The sequence below is a fragment of the Typopeltis vanoorti genome, chromosome 19, assembly GCF_054136105.1.
Source record: "Typopeltis vanoorti isolate ZY-2024b chromosome 19, IOZ_Tvanoo_1.0, whole genome shotgun sequence".
Lineage (NCBI taxonomy): Eukaryota > Metazoa > Arthropoda > Arachnida > Uropygi > Thelyphonidae > Typopeltis > Typopeltis vanoorti.
This window is the reverse complement of record NC_143567.1, coordinates 59944681-59966666: the sequence shown is the minus strand read 5'-3', so window position 1 is coordinate 59966666 and position 21986 is coordinate 59944681. Positions and strand designations below refer to the sequence as shown.

The following is a 21986-nucleotide window of genomic DNA, read 5'->3' as shown; positions in this document are numbered from 1 at the left end:
GTGTCCTCCCTCGATGAGTCTTCGGACTCCTTGGAGGTGTCAATAATAATAATAATAATAATAATAATAATAATAATAATAATAATAATAATAATAATAATAATAATCTCATTATCCGATTGTTGCAAAAAGTCTTGATTTTTTTTGATAACCATAAAACGAGATTTTCAACCTCCACAAACAAATCCTTCGGCTATGTGCTGAGATATATTAGACTAGCACCAAGGCTGTACACTATGTTGCTCAGTCATTCGCTGGATACAAATAGCAGCATCATTTTGGTATTATAAATATCATTACTGCAAATTAAAAATATATTGCGCCTGGATGATACAAAAATTTAAGGAAAGCGGGTTGAAAAAAGGTATTATCATGGAGACTATTCCAATGGAAGTATTTCAATATACCACAAGAGGGCAATATCTTACTACTAGATTCTTACAGTTTCATTGACATTATTATTATTATTATTATTATTATTATTATTATTATTATTATTATTATTATTATTAAAAAAACCCAATAAATAATAATCAACTGATCATCCAAGATGTATCATATGTAACCAAGTGCATGTAATGTACATATCACATGTAAACCAAAGTATGTAGTGTATGTATTATATGTAAACAAATGTATGTATGTAATGTAAGTATCATATGTAAACAAATGTGAGTAATATATCATATGTAAACAAATGTAAGTAATGTATCATATGTAATCAAATGTATGTAATAACTGTAACAAAAGTATGCAATATAGAGTGATTATATCCATTGATAGTGTATATAGAGTGCAAAATTGCAAAGAAACATCTGTAATAATCATCATTATGAATATTATAATATATGTTGTAAACAGTTATTGTTATTATTATTATTTAAAAAAAACTTTATGTACGAGAAAGTATTTGTTATGCATAATTGTCTTCATATAATGTATGTAATTTATCTGAGAAATAATAAAATGTAAAAAAAAATGTATTTGAAACGCAATTTAGTATAGAAACTAGAAAGAAGCAATTAAAATTGAGTTTCGATTAGCTTAATACCAGAATCCTTCCATCTTTTTTTATTATTATCATCATTTCTCAATTTAAAATGTTTCAATATTTTGAGCAGTGTTCACATCAATTTGTTTTCTATTATAAAGCCTAAAAGCAACATTTTAGTATTGAACCTTATAAGGCGAAGTGTTGTTTTTTTTTTGTTTAAAAAAAATACATTTCTTCGCCATCCTTAATCTCTACTTGCAGCAATCTGCATCCCCTCCCCCATCCGAAACCTTCATTGTCGTTGAAGAGAAAACAATTGATTTCATAACTGAGATTCTTAGACATTGTTTTTGTTTATATTTAGCGATGTGTTAATCGCATGAGTGTATTTATGGCACTTAATTGTTTTCATTGACAATGACAAGTTTGATTTTTTTTTTTTTACTATTGTCGCTGTTTAAAATCTAATATTTCATTTTCATGGAAGTGTTTTTTAGCTGAACATCACACACTGATACACATTGGGTGACCAAAAAATCTTAGGCATCTCATGCCTTTTTTAAATAAAAAAAATTCCACTCACAAAAAGTTTTAAATCTATAGGTAATTTTAGCACGGAGATTCGAAATAAAAGCTTCATAAGCCAAAGTTTTTTTCCAGGCCATTTCTAGCATCCAATTCGCATAGTGTTGATTTCGCATCAGATGATCATTTTCATCTACCACTTAAACATCCACGCCATACTGGGATTCAAAAACAATATCCTGGTCATTAGCAGTGTGACATCCACTCGACCAACGATGATAGCATGCGTCAGTGGCAGGCAAAAGCTATAAAATTATCGTTCCTTCCTGGACACTTGTCGGAAAGGCCTAATTTCCAATCCCATTCAGAACGAGAAAAACTTATAAGCACCTTTTCAAGTGAAGGCAGGCAGATTATCTGATCTGATACGGACGTGAAGGATGATTATTCGATCCGTTTTGAAGGATGGAAACTCCGAAATTATGGTTTCCATCCTTCAGAACAGGAATATGTGCCAGAGAACACACGCGGTTAGTATACATACCTCAGAGCTTTAGCTGCTTCGGTTCCCTTATTCTCTCGCTTCTTTTGATCTATTGTGAGCATAGCTTTTTGCACTTCTTTCCAGCAATTGTCGCTCTGGTTAACTCACACCAAATTTCCTTTAAATATAATCCACGGAAATAATTTAACACATTAACAAATTGTAGCCCTCAGATAGCTCTGCCAACCATACCATTCATCATTCTTTTTTACTGTATGATCCTGTCACTGAAATACTATTGGCATCCTTTCTCAGCGCACTATATTATCTTTCATTCTCCTCAATAGCTTCCTGGTATCCATCGTCACATTTTCTTTCTATCCAACCAAATCATTTTTTCAAAAAACCACCACTAGCTCTTTTGCATTTATTTACTTATCATATCCAAAACGTCAGTTAGTTGTTTCATCATCTTGGCCTCAAATTATATAATATCAACAATCAAAGTTTCCGCTGATTCTGCAGTTTCTGGTCATCACCACACTCGATAGAGTATGGTGATGACCAGAGAAGTTGTTCAAGTGATGTGATCTGATAAAGATTCTCAGACTTAGGGGGGAGGGTAACAAAAGTAGTGGAGAATATTGTGGTAATCTCATTTTCCTAACACTTACTGGTATTATTGTATGAAATAGTTATACAGTCGACTTTTTGATGTGTGTTGTGAATTAAAAAGCTAAGTTTTTGAGAGAAAGAAAGAAAGAAAGAAAAGAAAAACCCGCTTGCCTGTGTGAAATCTCGATTAACGTGGGAAACAAGACATAGAATTTTCTATCTGGGAGAACAATATCATACCGATACTTGTATATCGTCTGTAGTTTATTTTCATGGAAGTTGACAAGAGATTATATAGGATTGCATGAGAGATGCGTCTTTAAACATGTTATGCTGTATTACCTCACAACCTTCATTACTGATTATAAAAAGAATGACTATTAAATTATTTAAGAAATTTACAACGTATACTGGAATATTAATTAAAAGAAACTTTAATAAATACCTCCTATATTTCGGTAATGTCACATTGCCATCTTCATGAGAATATACAACTATGAGTCATGCACGCAGGCAGAGGCGTAGCTAGGGGAAGGCGGAGGGGGCGGTCCGCCACGGGCGGCACTTTGAACCTTTTCGAACTTTTGCAGTTAATTCTAAAATACAGTCTCGAGAACTCATTTCCAAATATTGTAATGCTACTGCCAATTTTCCTTACAATTACCTGTAAGTGTTGCTAGTCATGAGAGGAGTTTTTCTAAATAAAATTGATTAAGAATTACCTGCATTGCTATGAAATAGACTTCGCTAATGTCATCGACGATTTTTCTAACAGAAAAGGAAGAAAAATAACATTTTTGAATGTTGAAATTAAAGTTTTACTTCAAAAATAAACATAGTGTTTTAATTTATTTTCCCCTACGTCGTTTTGACTTTTTGTAATATTTTTCGTGTGTACTGAGAGGGGCGGTAAACTCAGGGACCGTCCCAGGCGGCAAAAGCTCTAGCTACACCACTGCACGCAGGCACTACAAAAATCAAACGAAACAATAGAGAGAAAACTACTGTTGTTTCTAGAGTCCTAAAGGTGCCCACTGGCGGGTTTATTGGGTTGTCTTGGCTATTGGGCTGAAGTTATCAAGATGCAAGCTTCCCAAATTTGGGGAAATCTCATGCACCCAAATTTGTTGAGGTTTGGAAGGCTTTTTAGAGCTGAGACTGATTCCATGAACAGTCTTTCATATTTAAATTTGCTGTGGTGTATTAACGTGGCTTTCTTCTAATATATTCTGTGGCGGTATCCAGAGCATGGTTCGCAAGAGTGGCTGTACTGGTAAAACGGGATGTAGTCTTTGTGTTCCGAAATCCTGACGTTTGCTGTCCTGCCTGTCTGGCCAAAGTAGGACAGTTTATAGTTGCAAGGGACCTGATATACCCTAGGTAGGTCTAGGGGAAGTGGTTGGTCTTTGGTGGAGCGGATAAGGGATGCCAATTTTTTATATGGTTTGTAACAAGAAGTCGGGTCATATTTTTTTAAGATTTTGATTAACTTTTCAGAGGTGCTCCGGATATAGGGAATGGTGATGGTTTAGTGTAATCTTTGTTATGAAGGGGGAAGGGGGGTTGTGATTAACTGGTTTTAATATTTTTTTGGATTTTTTGGAGGTTCTAGCCATTGGATAAGAAAGTGTTAAGGATGTGGTTTAGTTTAGTGGTCAGGGCATTGTCATCTGAACAGATTAATTTTGCCCTGTTATATAGTGGTTTTATAACCCCATATTGTTGTGAGGGGTGGAATTGCTGGTGAATGTATCTGCTGTATGGGTGGGGTTTCTGTAAACAGAGAAAACCAAGGATCCATCAGGCTGACGAGTGATTAGAGTGTCTAGGAAAGGGATACTGTTGTTTTCCTCTTTTTCCAAGGTGAACTGGATGCTGGGGTGTTGGTTGTTTAAGTGTGTTAAGATGAAGTGGAGTGTATCTGAGCCATGTGGCCAAATAGCGATCACATCATCAACGTAGCGAAGCCAAAAAGTGGGTTTTTGTGGGGCTGAGTTTAAGGTTTTCTCTTCAAAAGTCTCCATAAAGAAGTTGGCCAGGGGTGGGGAGAGTGGTGAACCTATGGCTGTCTCCTCTATCTGTTTGTAGAATTTTCCTTGCCAAACTAAATAGCCTGAGTATACGTTGTAAATTCGTTAAATAATTTAATAGTCATGTATTACCAACGTATAAGACTATCTACAAGAATTATAAAAAGAAATATTAAAAAAAAAAGAAATAATATAACACTTAAATGCTTTTCATGCATCAACACTTAAAATTACATTGAAATATATTATTTTGTGAAAATAATTTAATATTTCTATTTATATGATTGTAACGTTCTGACAGAACTCGAATATCATGAATTATTAATATTTTATTAATTTTTTATTCGAAACAAATTTCACTCACGAATTGCGTGCCACATGATGGCGCTATAACTTTTATCTGGAAAGGTAGTGTGGTTAGTTGGGCTGAACCAATTCTTTGGAGCTGTAAAAACGTGTTTGTCTTAAAAGTTATAGGATAGGAAATGGCTCTTCACGTTCCAAAAGCCCCTGGATTTTCTCAGATGTTGAAAGATGGATCAAAAGTGAGTGTATTCTTTCGTCCATCTTTCATATATTCCTTTAAAAGAACAATTTTATACAGATTTTCTTTACAAAATGCACTAGGAAAAGTCATGTGCGGCATGCCCACCATGCTTTGAAATGGCTATGCATGTCATTATCTTAGTGTGTTGTGTGCGGTCGCAGATTTTGTGATCTGCGACCGCACGATATAGTACTTCTTATAGAAAAGTAGTAGATCGATCACAGAATTTTTTAGTCTCACACACAAGGCAAAAATGCAAATAGGAAAGAAACAGGTGGGGATTGCAGGTCTAATACAAAAGACGCACGAGCTGTTGTTTCGGGCGAAATGAATCAACCAGTTTGACATTACGAAATCTTTTCATTATTTTAAATGAAAGCCTCCTGTCACCTTGGAGTAAACATATTTTTATCTTGCAGTAAATTCAGCAGTTAGAATTGAAGAAAATACAGGAAGATGGTTTGGTATAAAATTAAGTGTGAGACAAATATGCACACAATCGCCTCTGTTATTCATACATTCATATGCAGGTGATGTTAGACTCCTTAATAAATCTAGTACATATCTGCAGGATTTTTTAACTGAATTGAATAATTGCTGTAACAAGTTTGGTATGAAAATCAGCAATTAAAAAAAAAGACTTAAAAATCTATAATACTATATATAAGATCATTAAAAGTATTAGTGCATCTTGAATAGGAGGAGGGATAACTGAATCCATAGAACAAATTAAAACATTTCAACTATTTAGGCACAGTTTTTAGTGAAGATTGCAGATTAAATATGGAATAGACAACATAATAAGCAAAGCTGGTGTGGTAGGGAGTTAACTGAATACATTCCTCTGGGGCTTTATTTTTCTATCATGTTGTACTTTAGTAGTATCATCACATCTCAGCCACTTGATGTTTTGTCTTGATCCTAACAAAAAGCAAACTAAGAAAGGTTAGGAACTTCAGCATCAATGAACTAGATCTAGATGAACTAAATAATTTTAGATAATCCAGTAACTTTGCTAGACAGTGAATAGGCTTATTATTAAGTGCTTTACAGCTTCAGTAAGCAAAGGTGTCTCACACAAAGCACTGAACATCCTTTACCACCTGAAGAAATTATCACCATACAGTAATATTTCACTACTTTATGAAGACACTATATATTTCTTGCATGTTGGCATTCAAGTTAAGTACCATGGGGATGGAGAATAGATTAATAATAGGTTGAATAGACCATCTGATAAATAAGGTACTGTGTGTGTATGTGATTGATGACCCAGAAATTAAATTAAGTGCTCATGATATAGTTCCCTTTGGGCAAGTGTTTAATTTATGTGTGATTGATATCTTGAGTTAATTAAATTGTTTACAGATCTCATAATTAGATTTAATGGATTGAATGCAGCACAGAAAAATATTTTCATAGCTCCTCTCTCTCTCTCCTTCTCTAGCTAATTTCTTTATGCAGCATTTCGAAAAACATACTCTTGATACTGCTATTCTCAGACCTTCTATTTGGGTAATATACATTGATGATGTGTACTCTATTTGGCCACATTGCTTAGACACATTAGATCCTTTCCTCCTCAACAGCCAGCACTTCAGAATACAGTTCACTATAGAAAAAGAAAATAACAATAGCCTGCTTTTCTAGATATTCTAATCATGTATCTTCCCAATACACACTTAATTAGTTTCCAGAAAATCAACCCACACAGTTAGATAGCAAACTTTCCCATCACCTTCCCTCAACAAAATGGTACTATTAACTCTTGTTAGCAAAGCCTTCAACCTCTGCTCAGATCAGACTTCCTTCACAGTTGAACTCTCTTTATTCACCAGACCTTCAGCTACTGTTAAGCATCATGGTTAAGGTATTGCATACATTATTGAGAACTAGGATACAAGAATGGGTTGATAACAGCAGTATTCTCTGTGATTGTTAGCATGGTTTTTTAAAGGGAGAGCATGTTTTACAAACTTATGTATTATAACAAGGTGACAAATGTATTGGCCAAAGGAGATGCATGTACAATAGTGTGCTTAGATTTTGCAAACGCTTATGATAGACTGCCTTACAGTAAGCTGTTAAATTCAAATAGGATTGGATAACAGACAATTGAATTGAAGACTGACTGTCAGATAGGTATAATCATCATCAAATTTCTGACATGTACCCTCAAAGGGTGTATAGGATATAATAGTGCTACATGAAAAATTGACATCATTACTAACTTCCTATCTACAGTTTTCCTCCAAATCAATCTGTTACTTGTCAAGACTCCAACATCATCAGATCTTGTATTTCTATCTTCTAAGCACATTTTACTGTATCAAATCACCTATATCTTGGTCTTCTTCTAGGTCTTTTTCCTGCCAACCTGCCAGAGAACAATTGTTTTTGCTAATCTTTTCTCTCCCATTCTGTTTAAGTGACCATACCACCTGAGATTAGCTCTCCTAACACATTCGTAGATGCTAGTAATGTCAAGTTCTTTCCTAATATCCTCGTTTTTAATATGATATTGCCATTGATGCCATCTGTTCACGCCCCCTAATCTTTCTCAGGACTCTCATATCTGCGGTCTCTAGTCTTTGGTCATGTGTTTTACTTCTAGCCCAGCTCTCAGATCCATAAGTTAAAATTGGTTTAAACACTGTCTTGTATACACCTAATTTAGTGTTTTGGCTAATTTCTCTCTTATTCCATATAAATGTATTCATTTGACTTCCTACCAAATCAGCTTTGTTGATTCTGTTGTCTATTTCCATATTTAACTTACCATCTTCACTAAAAATCATGCCTAAGTAGCTGAAATGTTTTACTTGTTCTACAGGTTCTAGATTCACAATGCAGTTGATATTTTCATGCTTCTGCCTATTTTCATTGTCTTTGGCTTGTTATTGCTGACCTTCATACCATATCTATTACAACAGTTATTCAATTTAGTCAGGGAATCTTGCAGACTTGTAGCGGATTTATTTAGAAGTATAATATCATCCGCATAAAGCAAAGAGCTGACATTAACATCTCTAATTTTGATATCAGATTTAATACCACTTCCCTTCATAATGTGATCCATATAGATATAATGAATAACAGAGGGGGATAATGCACATCATTGTCTGACATCAGATTTAACATTAAACCATCTTCCTGTGTTTCCTTCGTTTCTCACTGCTGACTTTGCTTGATATAGTGCCCCACTGACACCATACAACTGTAGCGTTTTGAATAGCTTCTCTCTTGGCACCTTGTCATATGCTTTTCCAGATCTACAAAACTTAAATACAGATCTTTGTTATATTCCCATGATTTCTAAACAATTTGTTGTGAAGTGAAAATCTGATCTAACAGCTTCTCTTCCAAGGATTCCTTCTCAACCATTTATTCAAGATACCAAGTAATTTTATATAAACTGGTTTTTTTTAATCCTGTTTCCCAAGTAAGCAAACAGACAACTAAGTCAAGTTTGCGCCTGCACGTAGTGCAAGTCTGAGGCAACTCGTGGTAAAGGTGGATTAAGCTCTGATCACTTTCCTTAGTATTTTCCCCTTAATGTAAAGCACATCCCCTTGCGAAGATGCATGATGCTATGCATTAAAGGTAATGGTCACTATCCATACCGATTTTGACCTTTATTGAGGTCTCGTCAGTGGGAGCCAGACCTGACAATGCTAAGGTTGAAGTAATGCAGAGCTTATGAATTTTACCTAAACAAGTTGCCAAAAGGTGCTTTGACCTTATTAAATAAAATCTCAGGATGAGAGATAGATGTAGAAAGTTTTTTAACTTGGGTATATTATGTATTCAAGATACCAAGTAATTTTATATAAACTTGGTTTTTTAACCTTATTTCCCAAGTAAGCAAAGAGACAAGTCAAACTTGCACGTAGTGCAAGTCTGAGGCAACTTGTGGTGGTAGTGCTCGTTGTTTCTCAAGTATACTTGCACAAATCTTATTAGGAACACTCAGTAGAGAAATACCTCCATAATTCTCACATTCAGTTTTATTTCTCTTTTTATATATGGGTACTGAGAGCTCTACTCTAGTCATCTGGAATTTATCCCTTTGTCCAGGCCTTCTGAACTATGAAGTGCAGCCACTGTATGACTTTTATACCTCCATATTTGAGCATTTCTGTTCGAATAAATGCTCAAATATGGAGCATCTACTCCTGCTGCCTTTCTACATTTCAGTCTTTTGATGGCTTTTTCTACTTCAAGTATGGATATGTATTCTTGATTGCATGCCTGGTCAGTGTTTTTTAATACTGTGCTGTCACTAATTGTTTTATTTAGCAGTTTTTCAAAGTAATTACTCCATAGTACAAGGATATCTTTTTCTCCAGTTTTCATGTCACCTTTATCATCCTTAATTTCTTTTACAGTACTCTTTCCTTGATTTCTGAGCTTCTTCAACAACCTCCAGAATATCCTGCCGCCACCTTGATATTTATTTTCCATGTTCTTACCATAGTCTTCCCATGATTTTGTGTTAAACTAGCTAAAAAAAAAAAAAAAAAATGTTCAGCTTTCTTACATCTTACTTATTTGTCAGGAACTTTTGATATGCTGTCTTCTTTTCCTTCACTGCCTCTTTAACTTCCTGTGTTCACGAGACATAGGCCTAGAAAAATCAAAACTCTAGTTCTGATTTTTCTACCATTGCAGACAACCTCACAACATGCCTCTCTGTCTGAATCAATCTTTTCTTCAGGGCTTGCCACTGAATCTCCAAGGTTTTTGGTTCCTGTTCACAAACTCCTTCATTTTTTCTTGAATAATGTTTGTGTATTTTAGTCTACAGTTCACATCTAAGAGCTGCTCAACTTTTATTTGCTTTAAAACTTTCTTACATGTTCTTCTTTTCAATATGAAATTCAATATTATCCTGCTCATGATTAAATGGTGATCACTTCCAATTTCAAATCCTCTGTACACTCTAGTGTCCTGCACCAGAGAGAAAAACATCACTATCAACAATAACATAGTCAATGAGACTTTTCTTATTCCCTGCCACTTCTCTCCATGTGAATTTGTGCACATTTTTATGTTGGAAATGGTATTAGTAATAACCAGTGCATGTCCTGAGCAGAAATCCAACAGGAATTTCCATTATTATTAGCTTTTGTCCAAATTTTTCTAAAACATTTTTGTATGTCCGACAATTTTATTTTTCATTGTGTCATTTGCTTTCTTTAAAGTCTCAAAAAATTCCTCCTGAGGTATAATGAAGTGATATATAGGGATGCAGTATCGTGAAAGAGGAGGGTCACTAGTGGTGTGTCACAGGGATATGTATTGGGGCCATTGTGGTTCAATTTGGATATTAATAATATTGGGTGGGTTTAAATGGCAATATGCAACTTTTCTCAGGTGATGAAAAATTGGGAAGAACAATGCAAAATCAAGCAGATGTTACGGCCTTAGAGGACGACTTGAATAAATTGTATGAATGGGTAGGTAAGAGGAACTCAGTTCAGTGTTGCAAAGTGTAACGTTGAAATAAGCAGTAATGGAATGCAAAGTATACAGTTGGTGGTAATTTTCAAGGAGGTAGAGATGAGTGATCTAGGAGTGTGTGTGTGGACAAGGACCTGTCCAAACATACACACTCCTAGATCATTGCATACTTGGTGATGTTATTATTTCGTATAATGGCAGTGATGTGGAGGACCTTGATGGACAGAAATGAAGAGTTAAGATACCATTGTATAAGATATTAATTAGGCATCATGTGGATTATTGTCCACAGATTTGGTTACCAGCTTTTCATGGTGATATGTTAGAAAGGGTCCAGGGAAGATTCACAAAGGTGGGTAACTGTCCTTTGGAGTATGAAGATGGATACTGAAGGAACAAGGATGGGCTGGCAGTTTGGGATTTAGCCGACCAAATCATATTCATATTGGCTTAAACCAATAGAATGATGGTACAACATGACAGAATTTCATGCTGGCTGGGCCATCGCCTGGTTTAACAAGGCCCCTGTTTTTGCCAGGGAACCAGAGTGAACAGCAAAAATTAAACTACTGGAACAAATCCTGAAACACATCCCAACTCAACATCAGTACTATCAACATAAGCCTGAATGGCAGAAATTGCATGCCTGATTGAATTCCCTGACTAAATTGAATAACTGTTGTAATAGATATGGTATGAAGGTCAGCAATAATAAGACAAGACAAAGTCAATGAAAATAGGCAGAAGCATTGAAAATATCAACTGCATTGTGAATGGAGAATCGATAGGACAAGTAACACATTTCAGCTACTTTGGCATGATTTTTAGTGAAGATGGTAAATTAAATATGGAAATAGACAGCAGAATCAATAAAGCTGGTATGGTAGGAAATCAATGAATAAATTTATATGGAATTAGAGAGAAATTAGTCAAAACACTAAATTAGCTGTATACAAGACAGTATTCAAACCAATTTTAACTTATGGATCTGAGAGCCGGGTTAGAAGTAAAACACTTGACCAAAGATTAGAGACCGCAGATATGAGAGTTCTGAGAAAGATTAGGGGCATGAGCAGATGGCATCAATGGCAATATCATTAAAAATGAGGATATTAGAAAAGAACTTGACATTACTAGCATCCAGGAATGTGTTAGGAGAGCTAATCTCAGGTGGTATGGTCACTTAAACAGAATGGGAGAGAAAAGATTAGCAAAAACAAGTGTTCTCTGCCAGGTTGGCAGGAAAAAGACCCAGCGGAAGACTCAGATATAGGTGAATTGATATGGTAAAATGTTCCTTAGAAGATAGAAATATAAGATCTGATAATGTTGGAGTCTTGACAGATAACAGATTGATTTGGAGGAAAATTGCAGATAGGAAATTAGTAATGATGTAAGTTTTTCATGTAGTACTATCATATCCTATACACCCCTTGAGGGTACATGTCAGAAATTTGATGATAATGATATATTTGCTTAATTGAACTGATGATTGACTAGCTCACATTCCTCTTTCTCATTCAACTCCAGAGTCTGCTAATTGGAACTGAATCATAGGCCTTTTTCTATGGTTTGTCTTTTAATGAAAATACCAATACAAGATTTTTGATAGTGAAGCCAGTCTATTTGATTTGACACACAAAAGGCAACACTCATCTCTAAACCTATAGTTATAATTTTGCTTAACAGACTACTCATGGAAGCCATCACACTTCACCAAAAGGTCCAACTATTAAACCTCCAATCCTTTTACCAATTCTACTGTTTAGGTCCAAGGACAAAAGCTTTTGGCTATCTCTACATGTCTCCATCAGTTTACTCAACTGCTCTCATCTTTTAGCTGTATTGATACTACCTCTATTGGAGCATATGTTCTTATGATAACCATTTTCACTCCATAAATATTGAGTTGTATTTTTAATAACTGCTTATTAACTATTCTCAGCTTTTAATAGAGAGTTCCCATTTCTTTTTTTATCCACAAAGAGATCCCAGCTCTCATGCTGCTTGCCTTATCCTTATGCAGCCAACTTGAACCTTGCATCTGGTATCTTTCTTTTTTGTTTCTGTCAAAATCACTAAATCTAAGCTTTTGTTAGTAATCTTTTTTAATACTTCTAATTTTCCAGTTAAGCTCTGTATGTTCCATGTTCCAAATCTCAGTCCATGTTCTTAGCCAATTTTGTTTCCTAAATTTCTGTCTGGTTGCATTTTTCTCCTGCAGATATGTAGTAATAAGCTTTTTTATAAGTGGTGTCTACCCTTTTCTCAGCCCCCAGCCTGGAGGACCAGAGTTTTATTCTCAGAGTGCACCCTCTCTTAACCTATGGGGAACCAATCCCAGACTTTACCAGGCCACACACAGAGAGTTTAGCATCACTGACCTCTAGCCCTAGAAGGACTGTGAACTCCTTCTATCCATGCAATAAGAGATTAAGGTAGGAATAGGGAAAACCTCTAGCCCTTGACTACTCTAATAGCATTGGGATCAGAAGTCGACAAGAGTTGGTCAAGAGAGACCAGACAGGAAAGGTAAAAGGAAGGGCCTATCTCAAAGTAAGTGGAAGAAGAGAGCAAACCCAGCTTGGAGACCCTAGGGATGCCACTACAGTTACTATTAGATGATATCCCTAGGGCGGACCTGTTGCTCCATGGGTTCTTATTCAATATATTCGGATCACCCCACCATATCGAATGGGATACCCATTTGCTACCAGGGGGACAAGCTCTCTAGAGATCAGGATTTCAGGGGGGGGGGGGAGAGAGAGAGTCAGAATAAATATTAATGTATAAATTTAATGTATCTGATCCATTAGCCTTTACCAGGGCTGCTCCATTTCCACTAGGCTTTGTTTTTGTTACATAGATCTATATCAGTTTTAGGAACTTCATTTCAAAAATCCCAAGTATCATATATAGTGTTATTGATGTTGTTTGGATAAGCATTAATTTAGTGAATGGTTATCTGGAGCAGGATTTCCAGGAACTACTAAACTAAGATGGTATTGGAAAGCTACTGCTGAGTTTGTTGTAGGTTTAGCAGAAATGAGGACATGATGGATATCATTTCTGTTGAACAGCACCCATAGAAATATCTCTAGAAGAGAAATGGTGTGGAAACTATCTGTTAGATAATGGCTGGAGAGAGTGTGTGAGAGAGAGAGAGAGAGAGATGGATGGATTTTCAATTAGCCAAATTGTCCTCTTCTGGATAGCAACAAGAATTTTAGAGAGGTGTTAGGTACACAACCAAAAATATGAGCAGAATTCCAAGGCTGGGTAGATTTGTGATTTATACAGAGTTAGTAGCTGGTCAGATGAAAAGTAATTAATCATAAAACATTATTATCAGAATCACTTACATTTAATTTAAATGTCTTTATTTGTAACATTTTTGGCCATTGTTTTGGCTATGAAACAAGTCAATACACACACAAACACAAACAAAAAGAACAATGTTTTCCTGTAATTGTATTGACAATTTTTAAGATAGCTACAGAACAGACCATACCTAGAGTCAAGACTCATCAAGGGAGGCAATAGTAAGATGCATTTTAACAAACATAACTTAGCCAAAAATTTTACAAATAAAGACATTTAAATTAAACGTAAGTGATTCCGGTGAAAATGTTTTATGATAAATTTTTCCTCTTATGTCTCAATTTTTAAAAGATGAAAAGTAACTTATCGAGTGAAAAAGGATGTTGAGTTTTTTGGAAGTCCAGAATGGTATAGAAGTGATCTGCTTTTGTCAGGAGAGGATAGAAGTGAATATTAGTCCAAGAAAAGAAATATGGTTTTGATGGTTGAGCTTTGCATTATCTGAGGTCATCCATCCCACTTTTGATAATGTTTTGAAAGCATTAAAGGTCACTAGATTGTTATCACCCATTGAAGGATGGTATAAAGATCATTAGGAACACTGGTAGTTGATACCGAAGATTTAGAAATTTGAGAACCTGCAAGGGCTGTTAAATGGGTCAGAAGAATGGAGAATGTGATATGTCAGCAAAACTGAATAGGGTTTTGATGTCTGAGAGGTCATTTATGTATATCAGTGGTTCTTAACCTGGAGTGTGTGCACCCCTGGGGTGCGAGAAAGCATTTCCAGGGGTCAAGAGAAGTTTCTAAATTGTGACCCAGATTCGATGGATGACAGCTATTTAATAAAAGATTATCTTATTGAAATAAGAGCCAATGCATGTATTCAAATGGAATTTGAAAAACTGGACTTAGAACAATTCTGGTGTACACATAATTCCAAGGCTGGGTTTTGATAACCTTATCACAGCTGGCAAAAGCAGCATTGCAGACACTTTTACCATTTGTCACCACCTACCTGTGTGAAATGGGATTTTCATCACTTTTGCACAAAAAAACAAAAGCCAGAAATTGCTTAAATGCAAGTGATGACTTACGCGTGGCTCTTTCAAAAAAGGAGCCTCGCTTCAAAAGTATTATTATGAATAAACAACATAGCCATTAAAAATTGAGATATTTTTTTGTATGTATATGTAAATGTATGTGTTTAGTTTTCATTAAATAAATTATCTTGCAATAGATGTAATTTCCTAAATAAAGAAATAGAAACACATTTTTCAAGGGGATGCGAGAACTTATTTTTAGATTCAAGGGGGTGCCGATCACTAAAAAGGTTAAAACCCACTGATCTATATGAAGAAGAGGGTGCATGGGTGAAATAACAACTCTGGAGAACATCTGAATTAATAAGAAAATCTGATGAGATAACACAGTGAATAACCTGAGAAAAATTGGCAGTCCAGTTATAAAGAGAAGAACATAGACCATAAGATGGCATTTTGCTGTAAGCCCTTTATACTAAACTTTATCTGGTGCTTTGAAAATATCTAGCATAATGGCACAAGTTTTTCAGCCTTTCCATGGCACATCTCCAGAAATGATTGATTTAGTGTAGGTGAGGACATCTTGCTATGGTAGATACATCTTTTTATGGAATCAGCTGTATATGGATTTGATTCATCTGGCTGAGTATAGTGTAGTGATGATATAGGACAGATGTTAAGAAACAAATTTCTTAAATCCAGTTGATCAGATATGATCAGAACCAGAAGCCTTTTATATCCAGGTTTTTCCAGATTCTTCTGATTACTTTCTGACAGTAAGCATATGATGCTGTGTGTCAGGAAGTGATTTGCCTTGGTTGTTTATACTGGATTGGAGAAGAAATGTCAGGAGGGGAGTTGAGGTAATGTTGCAGTATTGGCATCTGAAAGAGAAGTAGAGCATATGTGAGCAGAAATTGAGCCTGATAGCATTTTTGCAAGGACCAAATGGCATGACTGGCACATACAGCTAGTTTTCTACATGTAACCCTTTGAAAGTCTGACTTGGCCCTTCCATTGACTGTTTTAAAATTGTTGTAGGCTTTACTGCAGGTTGCTGTGAATGAAGCTGAAGTTTTTATCTCAAGCCATTTATGACATGCTTTTTTTTTTTTTTTTAACAACCTTTGCAAATATCTTAGAGAAAAAAAAATCATAGACTGAATGTTGTTGTTGAGTCCACTGAAGAGCTTCTAGATATGACCATGAGCCTGTAGAACTGCTTTGGCAACCTGTTGAACTTTGGAGTGTGGTTATTTCTCTATTTTCATTAATTTTGCTGATTTCATGCTTCTTCTTGATAGTTTATTTTAACAATCTTACTTTTGCGACTGAATTAGCATCAGTTAGTGGTAGTGGGTGTAATTTTTGAGGTGAATATCTTGCTTCTTTGGCGAGTCAGTTTGCTCTCTTATTGCCTTCAATATTTATATGGGCTAATATCCATTGCAGGGTACAGTTTTTATTTTTTAAATTTAAAGTTGTTAGATGTTCATGAATTTCCTGTGTGAGTTTTGTTTTATCATTTTTTAATGCTTCAAGTGCAGATTTTGAGTCGCTGAAGATAGTTATTCCTTCTGTAATGTTTATTACTGAATTAGACAGAACTTTAGAGCTGCTTGTATGGCTGTTAATTCACAAGTGAAGTTTGAAGCTGTTTTGCCAGCTGTGGCAAAACAGCTTCCAAAAAATATTTGGCAAAAAATATGCGTTTCCTCGTCTCCAGGTAGAATTAATAAAACCCCTGCTCCTCCTTGAGTAAGTGTTTCATCAGATGATCCATCAGTGTAGGCAATGACATGGTTTAGTTTGTTTAAGTGATGTATAGTGTCAAGTCCTTTTCTTTTATTGTCATGCTGTGGATCCTTTTTAAAAAGTTTCTAGGAGATTTAAGTTTATCATTGTGTTTTTTGGTAGAATAGTGAGAACAAATGGCTCTTTGCTTATTTTGATAGACAAGTGCTCTAAGTTGATATGTTTTCTAATTTCATGATCATATTTGTAAAGTAGATGATCTCTTTAGTCTAAAATTTCCTGTCCAGGCATCAAAAGTCCTGATGAGATGTGATCCTGTTGTTGGCTCCTGATTCTATTAGTGAATTTAACTGTGGAAAGTTTTCTTCTCTCTTCTAGTATGTGAAGTTCACACTCTTGTCGAGTTTTTAAATTATTTGTAGATGAGACTGCAACTATAATAATTTCTGCTGCTCTTGAGTTTTTCTTTTGAGCTAGTAGAAGCTGGAGCCCAGATGGATTGGGCATATTCCATGGTGGGTCATTTGAGTGCCGTATATGTTTTTGAGTGTCTTCAATTTTGCACCCCACTTTTTCCACGGAGCCTTTTGATGGTATTAAGATTCTTAAGAGCTTTATTAGATATATTTGTAATATGAGTTGTAAATCTCAGTTCAGTATCTAGAGCAGCGTTTCCCACACTTTTCCTACGACGGAACACTTCACAAATCCTGAAATTTTCACGGAACACCTTGGTTATTTTGTAACGTGTTAATTAATAATTGTTAATTTAGCCGATTTTTATTATTACATAAAAAATAAACATCATTAAATTAATTTGTGCTCATTTTCATTGACATACCCCAATCTGATCACCAAAAATTTATAATATAAGTAACTTACGAGTGAAGGCAGACTCCTGTGTGCTGGTGGTGGATGACTCGCTATCTGTTGCGTCACAAACACCTTCAATAAGAGATTTCAAAATACCAAAATTAAACAAAGTCCCTTGTCTCTTATTCATATTAAAATTTAATATCTGCAGGCCTATTAGTTTTAAAAAATCATGGCACTACGGTTTCGAAACTTTCACCCTACAATACGAACTTGTGAAGAAAGTATTCAGTATTACTAGATTTGAGAATCAGATACAGACTACCTTGATCTTCAATTTTAGTGAAAAAATTTTCTTTATACTTTCTTGCTGATTGGCCACTAAGTTTGCAGCACAGATGTTATTTCTTTCAGTTTTGAGAACAGAGGATACGCCGCCCATTGTTGTAATCGGCTTGCAGGCAATGACCGGTCATAAACAGCAGTATTCCCTTTCCCAAATGTTGAAAGGTTTTGATGTGTGAAAATTAATGATACACAGGTGTTATTAGGCGTTCTGGGTCTTTTCGACATATTCACAAATATTATTCTCCTCAGAATATTTCCACTATAAAATATTTATTCATGAAAAATGCTTAGAAAACTAAAATGACAAATTCCAGGAGAACTTCTTGCTGAACACTTATTCACCTTCTGCAGAATACAGTTTGGGAAACCCTGATCCAGAGTATAGTTTGGTATTACATCTTTTGATTTAGAGGTTGTTATTGTGTCTATTTTTTTTTCTATTAGTGGAAAAGATATTCAGTTTTGGTTTTTCTAGGTTTATCTGTAATTTAAGTTCCTTTGCCCGTAATTTGATTTATTTAGAACTTTTTCAGATTGTTGAGGAGTACTGCTTGTGTGCCAGATTGCTATATCATCCTCATAGCATGCTTTTTTTTTTTTTGTATCATTTATGATGTGAGGATGAATATTGTTCAGATGAGAAATAGGAATGGGCTTAAAACAGAACCTTGTGGGACTCCAGCCCAAGTTCGATACGTGCTGGAATAAATTCCATTGACTTTTACTTTTATTTTTTCTTCCTTTCATTAAGTCTGAGATCCAAATTAATGTGCTCTTCCTTATTCCAGTATGGTATGCAATTTTTATTAACCTTTGTCTCTATACACGATTGAAGGCAGCTGCAAGATCCAAGAAGATTGCTGTTGCCTCTGGTAATTTATCAACCAATGTTTATCGAAAACCTATCTTTACTGGCAAATACATTCATCAAAAGTCTGCTTATCACACCTCTCAAAAAATTGGTGTTATCAAGTCTTTAATTAATAGAGCACATGAAATATTCTCCTCTCCTTTGGTGGTTTTTCTTGGAAGCCATCTATGATTGATTGGCAAAGATAAATAATTGATCTTCTATGCTGTGATGAGACCTGTATGCAGTTTGGTAGAAGTTGATCTTGTTATTTTTCTAAGAGCCAATTCATAAGTCTAGTATGTATTATTCTTTCGTTTAGTTTGCAGAGAGTACTAATCAAAGCTATTGATCTGTAGCTTTTACTGTCACTTGGGTTTTTGTTAAATTTTATATGGGTATAATGACTGATATTTTCCAGACTTTGGGCTGTTTACCTGTATTACAGGAAGTGTTAAATATCTTCAGAAGGCAGTTTTTGGCTTTTCCTCCCATGTTTTTAATCTTATATTCAAAGATAAGATCAATGGGTGATTTGTGAAGTTCAATTTGACTAATTGCTATTTCTAATTCTGTTGTCGTGAGGTCCTGAGAAAATATGCCTTCAGAAGGATAGGTTCTGGATTATATTAGCAGATGTTTTGCAATTTTCATGTACCTTTTGTCTTCTTTGTTGTATTGCAGTTTGCTTACTTTGCAATAATGTTTGGCTAGCATATCTGTCATCTGTTTGTTGCTTGCTGCTATATTAATTCCTAAGGACATTGTGTTTGAAGAGTGATCAATATCCAGAAGTTCAGTGGCAAGCCTTGAAGAGAGCACTAATTGATTCAGCTAGAGAGGCATGTGGTGAAGTTGTCTGCAAGAATAGAAAAATCAGAACTCCATGGTAGACACAGGAAGTTAAAGAGGCAGTGAAAGAAAAGAAGAAAGCATATCAAACGTTCCTGGCAAATAAGTCAGCTTGTGCTCTTAGAGAATACAGAGACAAATGCAAGAATGCTAAACAGTGTATAAAACTAGCTAAACAAAAGTCATGGGAGGACTTTGGCAAGAATATAGAAAATAAATATCAAGAAGGTGACAAAATATTATGGAGGTTGTTGAAGAAGCTTAGGAATGGAGGAAAGAGTGCTGTAAAAGGAATTAGAGATGATAAAGGTGACATGAAAACGGGAGAAAAAGATATCCTTGAAGTATGGAGTAATTTCTTTGAAAAACTGCTAAATGAAACAAGCAGTGATGACAGCACAGTAGTAAAAAACACTGACCAGGCATGCAGTCAGGAATACATATCCATACTTGAAGTAGAAAAAGTTATCAAAGGCTTGAAATGTGGAAAGGCAGCAGGAGTAGATGATATTCGACCAGAAATGCTGAAGTATAGTGGTATAAAAGTCATATAGTGGCTACACTGCATAATTCAGAAAGCCTGGACAGAGGGACGAATTCCCGATGATTGGAGTAGAGCTCTCATAGTACCATATATAAAAAGGGAAATAAAACTGAATGTGAGAATTACAGAGATGTTTCCCTACTGAGTGTTCCTGGCAAGATCTATGCAAGTATACTTGAGAAACGGTTGAGAAGAATTGTGGAAGAACAAGCTGGATTCAGGCCAAATAGAGGCTGTCAGGATCAGATCTTCACTTTACGACAAATAGTCGAGAAAGCATGAGAATATAACAAAGATCTGTATTTAAGTTTTGTCGATTTGGAAAAGGCACATGACAAGGTACCAAGAGAGAAGCTATTCATTATGCTACAGTTATATGGTGTCAGTGGGGCATTATATCAAGCAATACTTAGTCTCTATTTGAGTTGTAAGTCAGCAGTTAGAATTGAAGGAAGTACAGGAAGATGGTTTAACGTTAAATCTGGTGTGAGACAAGGATGTACATTATCCCATCTGTTATTCATATCTATATGGATCACATTATGAAGGAAAGTGGTATTAAACATGATATCAAAATTGGAGATGTTAATGTCAGCTCTTTGCTTTATGTGGATGATGTTATACTTCTAATAAATCTGCTAACAAGTCTGCAAGATTCTCTGACTAAATTGAATAGCTGTTGTAATAGATATGGTATGAAGGTCAGCAATAAAAAGACAAAGACAATGAAAATAGGCAGAATCATTGAAAATGTCAACTGTGTTGTGAATGGAGAACCTGTAGAACAAGTAAAACATTTCGGCTACTTAGGCACGATTTTTACTGAAGATGGTAAATTAAATATAGAAATAGACAACAAAATCAGCAAAGCTGGTATGGTGGGAAGTCAATTGAATAAATTCATATGGAATAAGAGAGAAATTAGTCAGAACACTAAATTAGCTGTATACTTCTGTGTTCAACCAATTTTAACTTATGGATCTGAGAGCTGGGTCAGAAGTAAAACACTTGACCAAAGACTAGAGACCACAGATATGAGAGTTCTGAGAAAGATTAGGGGCATGAGCAGATGGCATCAATGGCAATATCATATTAAAAATGAGGATATTAAGAAAGAACTTGAGATTACTAGCATCCAGGAATGGAATGTGTTAGCAGAGTTAATCTCAGGTGGTATGGTCACTTAACAGAATGTGATAGAAAAGATTAACAAAACAAGTGTTCTCTGTCAGGTTGGCAGGAAAAAGACCCAGAGGAAGACCAAGATATAGGTGGATTGATACGGTACAAAGTGCCTTAGACGATAGAAATATAAGATCTGATAATGTTGGAGTCTTGACAAGTAACAAACTGATTTGGAGGAAAATTGTAAATAGAAAGTTAGTAATGATGTAATTTTTTTCATGTAGTACTGTCATATCCTGTACACCCCTTGAGGGCACATGGCAGGAATTTGATGATGATGATGATGATATTCCAATGTTGAGTCTTTTCTTGGATCTAGTCCATTGCAGAATTCTTCCCACTTTTCTTGTTTGCAGTTTGAAATTTCATTTTCAATTTTTGGAGTTAATTCTATTAACTTCTTTCTGTTTTCTTCTGTATTATTTTAACTGTTCGTTGATAAAACTCTTTTGGTAATCATAGCATTGATATTATCTTTCCAAAATGGAACCCAATTATTTTTCCTGAGTCCTCTGGGAATTGAATTTTTTGCAGCTTTCTGTATGTTGTTAGTTAGTTCTAGTAGTTGCTAATCTAGTTCTTTACTAGTAGGTGTGCCATTGCAATATGTTTCTAAT

At 35.2% G+C, this 21986-nt stretch overlaps 1 protein-coding gene across 1 annotated transcript in view; it reads left to right on the top strand.

Annotated features, from left to right (window-relative positions):
* The first annotated feature begins 5065 nt into the window (after nucleotides 1-5065).
* Nucleotides 5066-21986, top strand: part of LOC150096155 (T-complex protein 1 subunit theta-like) — a 176128-nt gene continuing 159207 nt past the window's right edge. The window contains exon 1 of the mRNA XM_090409473.1: nucleotides 5066-5193. Coding sequence (XP_090265599.1) covers nucleotides 5134-5193 — 60 coding nt within the window. The 5' untranslated portion in view covers nucleotides 5066-5133. The remainder of the gene's footprint in view (nucleotides 5194-21986) is intronic.